Source organism: Patiria miniata, unplaced genomic scaffold (assembly GCF_015706575.1).
Source record: "Patiria miniata isolate m_02_andy unplaced genomic scaffold, ASM1570657v1 HiC_scaffold_22, whole genome shotgun sequence".
Classification (NCBI taxonomy): domain Eukaryota; kingdom Metazoa; phylum Echinodermata; class Asteroidea; order Valvatida; family Asterinidae; genus Patiria; species Patiria miniata.
In genome coordinates, this window is record NW_024037061.1 from 12,302,487 (window position 1) to 12,312,098 (window position 9,612).

Sequence of the window (9,612 nt, forward strand, 5' to 3'; positions counted from 1 at the left end):
TTGAGCATTTTTCTAGCTTCTTATCTCATCCATATAGTTAAATTCTAAAACCGAGTGAACGATGGCAAGCGAAGCTCCTTCGCAGGTTGAGATAACTGATTGGTGTAAGAAGGAAGATATCCGCCCGAGCCATGCCCTCCTCCTGAAAGCAGATGGCATTCTCACTGACACAACCGAAGACATCCTGATCGCTCTCGCTAAAACCGTACAGCACATCATGAGTGTATCGCGGAGGGAGAGAGATGTTGCTACCCAGCTGCTCTGTGAGTTTGAGAAAGAGGCATCGGATGTCGTACTGCCCTCCTCCTAAAAATTAACCGGTTGGGAGTGGTAGTCAAGAATCGGGTGAGGATTCAGGATCTTGTCGAGAAAGGCTTGATGCCGACAACTCAAGAGAAGAAGAATGCGAACCAGTTGGGGGAGGCGTTGGCACGTTGCACACTCAACAGCAGCAGAAAACTTAGGCCATTCTCTGGAAGCAAAACACCAGCCAAAGATGAAGATGTCTTTGACACCTGGATTGAGCTGGCGAAGGGTCAACTGGATGAGGAGGAGAATGACCAGGAAAAGAGGAAGCGAATTAGGGAAGCTCTTCGCCCTCCAGCGGCGAACATAATTTCTGATCTTCGACGAGACCAACAAGCTGCAACTTCTGAAGATTACTTGGGTGCTCTCGAGTTGGCTTTTGGAGGTACAGAATCTGCAACCGAGTTGCATGTACTATTTCATTCATCCCATCAGAAGCAAGGGGAGACACCGTCAGAGTACTTGACTCGTCTTCAGGATATTCTTCGCAGATTGATCAGGAAGGGTGGAGTGGAGAAAGAGAAGAATGATGGCTTGCTGCTCTCTCAGTTCATCAAGGGTATTCTTTATGATGAGATGCTTTTGGTTAACTTGCAGTTGAAGGAAAAAGTGTCACAACCCCCCACCTACCTTCAACTCCTCCGAATGGTGAGACGTGAGGAGGCTGAGCAGATGGTAAAAATGTCTCATCGTAGTGTCGATGCTCCTAAAAAGGAGGCCAAAACATTCCATCAATCTGCAGGTAGCAAGGAAGTTGGGGAGAAAAGGAAGACTCCTACAAACAGCCGACCCAACTTTTGTTACAAGTGTGGCTTAGAAGGGCATTATAAAGGGAAATGCCCCAATGAGCCTGATGTTTAAAAGGTTAACAGTGCATTGATCAAGTTCATCCATCAGGGAAACGGGACAGGGCATCTGTGGGGGGCCGCCCAGAAGCCCAAAGAATAAGGCCCAATTCCAGTTGTACAATTGGCACAGATATTCCTGCTGGTTTAATTGGAGAGCAGCTGATTGTGAAAGGCTATGTTGATGGAAAGATAGCCCATTGCTTGTTAGATACAGGGTCACAAGTGACTCTCATATGTAACAGTTTCTTCCAGCAACTGCGGAGGACCCTGTATCCAATGAGTGATTTGGTTTTGTGGCATGGTGGAAGTGGCACAATGCCATATCTTGGGTGGACCCAAGTTGAAATTGGGCTTGATGTCGGGTTCTCTGGCACAAACGAGTCTTTTCTGACACTGGCATTGGTGGTGCCAGATGGCAGAGATTCAGATAGGCACCAGTTGGTTGTTGGTACCAATTCTGGTGTACTGCGGAATTGTTACCAGGCTGTGTTTGGTGGAGACTTCCGAAGAGTAGCCACGACTGGACAAATGGATGTACACCCAACCTGTGCCAAGATTTACAGAGACCTCGAACTCTCCAAAAGGGTTCGATCTGATGGACGCATTGGAGTCATAAAGTTTCATTCTCGGGGTACACTTACAATTCCTGCCAATTCAATGAAGACTGTAGCTGGCACACTTCGTAACAGAGTTGGAGGACAAACTACTGTACTGATTGATGCTGCTGTGCCACGCAAGTTGCCTGGTGGTTTGGACGTAGCGTGTTCCCTGGTAAAAGTTGGTGCTGGATTCAATAGAGTCAGCGTATGTCTGTTGAATTCAACAGGGAAAAGTGTACAGCTGCCGAACAAGTGTGCTCTGGCAGGGGCATTCATACCTGCCTGGAGAAGTGAATCTGTCTGCAGCAAGGGTGCAAATAGTGGCAAAATTTCTGCAAGTCCATCAGACTCGTCAAATTCACACCGAAATGATCGACCGACGACAAGGACAGAGTTTGCTAACTTACCTTTCAAGTGGGGTCCCATCAGTGAAGAGTGGCGTGATAGAATTCTAGGACTTGCCCATCAGAGGTCAGAGATCTTTTCCGAGCACGAGTGGGATGTTGGTCTCACTGATGGAATTCAACATGAAATCCGACTAAGTGACGAGCAGCCTTTCCGCGAGAGATCTCGGCGTGTGTCCCCGGCTGACTTGAAGGATCTTAGGGATCACTTGCAGCGACTGTTGGATATTGGAGTGATCACTGAATCCAAAAGTCAGTATGCATCTCCAATTGTCATCGTCCGTAAAAAGAATGGCCAGATGAGACTCTGTGTAGATTACAGGACTTTGAACTCCCGTACCTTGCCCGATCAGTATGCAGTTCCCGTTATTCAAGATGCTCTTGACTGTCTACATGGATGTAAATGGTTTTCAGTGCTAGATCTGAAATCAGGTTATTACCAGATTCCAATGAAGCCTCAAGACAAGGAAAAGACGGCATTTGTGTGTCCAGCTGGTTTTTTCCAGTTCGAGAGAATGCCCCAAGGCATTAAGGGAGCACCAGCAACATTCCAACGGTTGATGGAACAGTGTATGTCAGGTCTGAATTTTGATGAAGTCCTGGTGTACATGGATGATATCATAGTATTCGCTCCAACCCTGGAAGAGATGGAGAAGCGGCTGGGTAGGATCTTTGATCGTCTGCCAAAACTTGGATGTTGTCGATCAGAAGGAAAAGATCCACATCCTGGAAGCTCGATTGCAGGGTGAAAGTGGCGAGACTGAAAAGCACTGTGATGTTGAAGTCATCCATGCTATTTCTGCCAGCCTCTTGCCAAGCTCTGCAGGCAGTGAAGTTGATGAAACCCCAACCTATCCTTTAGTGCATTCCTTGGCTCTGGGTACTGAGGCTATTCCTGCATTGTATTCTACGCCAGATGGGAGTGGATCTGGTGAACCAGTCGAATGGAAGAAAGAATAAGCTGGCGACGATACATTCAAAAGAATCCTTCCAGCAGTCATAGATGGCAAGAAACCTAAAGTTGTGGCTGATATGACTCCCCAAGAGAGGATGATGGTAGCCCAGTTTGACAAGCTGGTTTTGAGAGAGGGAATTCTGTATCGTCTGGTCATCAGTCCAGCTGGCGAGGAGACGTTTCAGTTGGTGTTGCCTAAGAAGTTCAGAGAACAGGCAGTGAAGGGACTTCATGATGACCTGGGTCACATGGGAGTAGAGAGGGTGGTTGCTTTGGCTAGACAGCGGTTTTACTGGCCCAAGATGACTTCGGAGATAGAGGATTGGGTTTCTCATTGCCTTAGGTGTGTCTCCCGGAAAACAACGCAAAGGGTCGCTGCGCCCTTGGTGAATATATCAACCAGTTCTCCTCTTGAGTTGGTGTGCATGGACTTTTTAAAGTTGGAACCTGATAGGAGTGGATACCAGTATATCTTAGTCATAACCGATCATTTCTCAAGATATGCACAAGCTGTGCCAACCAGGGATAAATCATCCAGAACTGTTGCTAGGGTGTTGTGGGAACGTTATTTCCTGCACTATGGGCTCCCAAAACGCCTTCATTCAGACCAGGGGCGAGAGTTTGACAACAAGCTTATAAAGGAGCTTGCGTCTCTTCTGGGGGTGTCTAAATCCAGGACAACTCCGTATCACCCACAGGGCGATCCACAGCCCGAGCGATTTAATCGCACATTGCTCAACATGTTGGGTACTTTGCCTGTCGACAAGAAGCATACTTGGAGCAAGTTTGTAGCACCCCTGGTTCACGCATACAGTTCCACAAGAAATGATAGCACAGGGTTTTCCCCCTATCACATCATGTTTGGAAGGGAAGCTCGACTTCCCATTGATGTGTGTTTTGGCACAGCTCCAGATGGCGTGTCCCACAAAGAGCACACAAAGTATGTCCAAAATCTCCGACGTAACCTGGAGAGTGCTTATCGACGTGCGTCAGAGGAATCTGCTAAATCAGCAGCTGCCAACAAGCAACGTTATGATGTGAAAGTGCGAGGGAGTGAGTTGCAGACTGGTGACAGGGTACTCGTCAGGAACGTAGGTTTCAAAGGCCCTCATAAGATTGCAGACAAATGGAATCAAGACGTGCATGTTGTTGTTGGCCGCCCAGATGATAATATGCCGGTGTACAGGGTCAAGTCTGAGTCTCGACCTGGTATTTTGAGAACACTGCATAGGAACATGGTCTTACCAATTGGTGGTATTGCTCCTGAAGTAAGCCCCAAGGTTACAGCCTCTAAGGTTCCAAAACCTGTTGCCCAGAAACTGCGGACGTCAAACTTAAAACCTTCACCAGTACCAGTTCCAGTCCAGAGTGAGGAGGAACATGACGCTACTGACCCTGATGAAGATCAGGAAGTAGTTCTCATTTGGCCTAAAGTTGGAAATCCAAATGAGGTTACTGATCAGCTGGACCCTGTTGAGGAGACACGGGTGGACCTGAGTGAAAGTCAAGAAACCAGTATGAAACCAGGCTGTGAAAAGATGGATCCGGTCAGACTGAGAGTGGATGCTGATGTATTTGTTCCTGCAACTGTTCCACTAACTCCATCAATGAGTTCAGTACAGCAGGATACAGGTACCTCCACAGCCCTGAAAGTAACTGATCAGTTGAGAGAGACGACGACTTGCGACACAGGTGTGACAGAGACTCTCACTGAAGAGGGTATTACCTCTTGTTCAGAAGTACCCACACCTATTAGCCAGTCCACATGTTCTGACAATATCCCCACAGTTACTTCAAAAGCAGCCGGGGCTGTAGATGTATCAAGTTCTGATGAGGAGAAAAGCTTCGGAGAAGTGGGACTTCAAATCAAAACTACTGTAGAGGTTGAGCATGATGGCGGTGGGGTACATTCAGACGAAACCGATGACCTTGGAGATGGAACTGGGATGATTGTTGATGATGGTAGCCCCAACAGCTCAGTGGTTGAAGCTCCTTGCCGTGAGTCTTCTTTTCTTGATTCAGTAGCTGAGTCCGAGTCTGAGGAGGGCAGTATCAGTGATCCACATCCCGCAGATTCTGAAGAGGATGAAGGGTCCTTGCAGAGTCGCCCTTCACGTCCCTCTAGGAATAGGCAACCACCAAAGCGATACACTTATGATATGTTGGGTCAACCTACTTGTAGAGCAGTACAGGCTAACGCGCAGAGTAGTTGGATTCCGGAGTTCTGTAGATCATTTCTCTCTACAGACAGACATGTTATCGGGACGATACAACATGTTTAGAAAGGGGGGAGTGTAGCCACTTGCTTTCCAGGAGTCGCGAGAAGTGATGTAGCTCCCTCAAGCGTTCGCTAAAAACGCGCCTGTTTTCTTGCCATCGCCATTGTTCACGAAGTTTGTTTGTCGATAAAAGTTTGTTCGACAAACTTATCCAGAATCATCTTGCTGTAAAGTCGCTTTTTGAGCGAATCATCAACCTATTGTGTGCCTCAAGAATCCGTTATTTCTGCTCAGCATACTGTTGGCTCTCAGGTGTGTGATATTTCCTATACTTGAGGGGTGTGAATTAATGACTTTTCATGCTGTGTAAAAGCACACGTTTATTTGGGAAACGCGTGTAATGCTGGGATATATATAGGGGTTTGAATCGGATATTTTTAAGTGCTAGCTTTTGATTAGAAAATGGGTTGACGTGTAGCTTTTCACATTGGGTTATATTTCTTTGTTTGCATTTATTGTGCCTTCTTGTTATTCAGGGAAAGCAGTAATTTCCGTTGATTTGTTTTCCCAGACAAACTTTGTTGCGATTGCAAATGCAGTGGGTCAATGTTAGTTTACATGCACATTAGTACACATGCGTAGTTGAAACATGTGCATGTCTAGATTTGTTAATTATTGGAAATAATTAAAGTGATTGTTGCGCTGGTTAAGAGTTGTTTAGTGCTCATGATAGATTCATGGTGGATCAGTTGAAATATATTGCATGGGTAACTGTAACTGTAAATACATTTTGCTATGGTAATTTGCATGCCCTTGCAACGAATCTATAAACAGTGTGTATTGGAATGGACACACATTGAAAAGTGTATAGCTTGTAAAAACGTGCACGTGGCTATATTAGGTTTTGTACCTTATGTACATGTTTTGTATTGTATTTTGTTCTCAGTTCTCAGGTTCTCAGATACAAGTGAGAACTTCTTAGTCTCTCGTTGAGATAACTGAAGGGACGACCTCACCTGATTGACGTTTGCCAGATCTGAAGTTCACCTGGTAAAGGAAACTACTACAGTAGGCCAGTGGTCATCAGAGGTGCTCCGTAAAACTACTGGAGTGAGCCTACTCAAGGAGACCAACGACTTCGTCTGCCTTGCAGTACCGGGCTAGTTTACTGACTTCGTTGGAGTCACCGGTTCAGTCAAGTCGGTTGACTGGACGTCACTATTTTGGAACTGAAAGCTCCAAGAGTAACATTGACTTTCTTGCCGGCCGGCCATCTACTGTGCGCATCATTGGGCCCATTTTTGTGTGTATTACTTGAGCATCGTGGATCCATATCCTTTTAATTAAACATTGATTGTATTTTGATTGAATTGTTTGGCCAAACGAAATTGTTGTTACACAATAAAAGCTGATTGGAAATTAATTTATTGTTATTCTCCTGTGTCCTTCTCTAAACGGTTACACATGTACATACAGTGATGGTTATTCTATCTGGTATACTATTTGGCAAAAATTCTGTCTCAAGTGAAGCTGATCTTACTAAGCATGAAGTTGATATAATCACCGGTTATGTATAAGTTAAATAGAATCAAGACTGAAAGATATGGTTGAAAATTGTTGTAGGTTCCACAAAAACAACAAAATAAGCTAAAATACTTCCCTGAGCACGATAAGAAAAAGTAGGTTAATTATATTTTTTCCAACCAATTAAAACAATCGTATTGTGCGGTGTGGCTGTAAACTACATGCTTTGTTGCATGGGAACACACGACTCTATTTTCCTTTGCCTATCAATTTCGCCAGGTGAGTGGACGCTAGCCTTAGGCGGCTGGAGAGGTGTCAAGTTGTGTTGGCGGGAAAAGGTTGGGAAAAAACTTGAAGGGCTTGTGTGTAGCCACTGAATGAATATGAAATCAGACTTGCCTTGACATTTTAATATTCTATAAACATAGTTAAAGAAAAAAGTTTTTAAAATGAGGTCCAGTTATTTGTGTTTGTTATAGTTTTTTCTTGTAAATTGTTAGTGTGTTTCTTTTTTTGTTTACTTCCGTAACTTGATACTTTTACAATTTGCGAGACCTGCGTGGAAAAAGTCAATTCAACATTTATATAAGTTGGCCTTTCAACCACAACACAAGCAAGGCCAAACAGCCAACAACGTCCGCCAATGGATATTATTATTTATGCAACGTAGTTTCAAAGATCGCGATATTTGAAGCAATGCATCAATCCTTCGTTGATCCCAAAACAGGCCCTAGAAATTTTAACGCGACACTGAATTATACGTGGCGGGCAGCGAACATCACAAAAACGTGGCTCAGCCTTGATGGAAGCAACAGCACTCTATCCATAGAGCTTGCCCTATGCTCTATCATGCACATCACAATGCTTGTACTTCAAATAGCGAGCACCGTAGACCCAACCTCGTTTCCAGGGTGTGGAGCAGGCTGCAGTATGCGTTGCCATCGACGGTTTTACGCATAGCCCGGAAGTACTACGCAGTTTAGACTTTCGATTGGTCAGACCGCGCAAGGCATACTAATGTGAAGTCCTTCTGAGTATTCGTTGCACTCGGCGTAGGGGCGGCAAGCAAAGCATAGGAAAGAATATAGGGACACTTGGTGGCCACGCACCATGGAGAAAAAATATTTTGTCAAGGTCACCCCATACTACCGTTTGGTGAACGCTTTTGCAGAACGGCCAAGTAGAACACGTAAACGAAACCCCTACGTTGACCTCGCTGACCTCGCAAAGTCTAGACTCGCAGAAAAGCCAGCACAGGGGGCGGCCAGGCAGTCAACGTGAAAGCGCACACGACGGCAAATTCCTGTGCAAAACGCAATCACGAAAAATCGACGAAACGGATCGCCGGTCCGTACGGGAAAATTAGGACGACCCGAAGTGTCCGACTCGGCGGAAGACACCCTCCGTATTTTTCCACGGACGTGGAGCGATTTTGGCGCCGCGGGAGCCCGCGGTCTCGGATCCTTTCAGGAGCAAACATCGTCTCGGAGGCCGAGTAAATCTCTCTCTTATATATATAGAGATGTGCACTGGGGACAAAATTGATGGCTCCCTTTGACCCCATTTGCACTGGCTGAAAAATTGAGTTCATTGAGAAAAGCTGCATATGGCTCATAATTCTAACCCCCAGTTAAATGCTCCATGACAACAAGTGAGGTGGCTCTGAAGGGATACCTTCCAACAGTCTTTTTCACAGCATCGGAAATTTCACTTACAACATTGAGAAAAATTCATTACAATGTGCAAAACAAAATCTTGGTTATTATTTTTGCTAAACAACACTTCACATCATTGCAAACAATCTTGATGTGAAACAGAATTCACAAGTTTGAAAAAGGTAATTATCCATAACAAGATCATGAACGAGATCTTAAAGAATTTTGCTGTCGCAAGTAATTTGCAACATTAATTTTCTTTAATGTGTTTATTTTTTTAAACACTTTAATATTTGTTATTATTTTTTTTTGCCGGATCAGGGCATGGCGGGGGAGGGGGGGGGGGGGGGGGGGTTCAACCCCCCAACCCCCCCCCCCCCCCTCTGGATCCACACATGTTGGTAACTGTCTAACAAGTGTTGCGTCATCTATTTAATTTTGAGAATTATGAACAGAAGTTAGAAGTCAATAAGAAATGTTTGGTACAAGAAGTATTTTGCTATAATCTCCCTTTTTAACAATTGATCAATACATTTTTGTTTCTAGGTTATTTACAAGTATGACCTTATTCATGGCACTGGTGAGCTCATTACAACAGCCGAAGTAAACAAGGTGTTTCCATATCCAGCTAACAAGTTTAAGCAGATGTGCATCTTGAGTGGTTGTGATTACTTCCCCTCGTTAGCTGGAGTCGGGCTTGCCAAAGCTGAACAGTTTGTGGCAACTATCGAAAGTGATGATGTCACGGAGGTAATAAATATATTTGAACATTTTGCTTATCTCTTACATTTGTTCAAATGTCGCCAAAAAAAGAACAAATTTTATCAATGCTTACAATGGACAATTTATCAGGAAGTGATGTCTCCCGGATCCCCCGGGAAAAAATAAATATAATAGGGGAAAAAATATCCATAAATTATTCCAAGATACGCTGATAAAATGTGGAACAATTTTTTGATGCTTTATTTTCAAGCACCCCCCCCCCGATCTACCCATGTAGCAACTTATCAGCTTTCCACAAGAAAACTCTTCACCGGCAATTTTACCTACCAGTTTCAAGTTCATAAGATGATAGGGAAGTATATGCAATAGTTACTAATTG

The 9,612-nt window shown here is 44.6% G+C and overlaps 2 protein-coding genes across 2 annotated transcripts; both read left to right on the plus strand.

The window, feature by feature from the left end:
* Window positions 1-378: 378 nt before the first annotated feature.
* On the plus strand, window positions 379-1,167 carry LOC119730084 (paraneoplastic antigen Ma2-like). Its single transcript, XM_038202869.1, has one exon. The coding sequence runs from the start codon at window positions 379-381 to the stop codon at window positions 1,165-1,167; it is 789 nt and encodes a 262-aa protein (XP_038058797.1).
* A 3,508-nt stretch (window positions 1,168-4,675) lies between these two features.
* Window positions 4,676-6,754, plus strand: LOC119730838. Its single transcript, XM_038203889.1, has 2 exons — window positions 4,676-5,643; window positions 6,278-6,754. Exon 1 carries the CDS (start codon window positions 4,720-4,722, stop codon window positions 5,392-5,394), a length of 675 nt encoding a protein of 224 aa, XP_038059817.1. The 5' UTR covers window positions 4,676-4,719; the 3' UTR covers window positions 5,395-5,643; window positions 6,278-6,754.
* The last annotated feature ends 2,858 nt before the right edge of the window (window positions 6,755-9,612 follow it).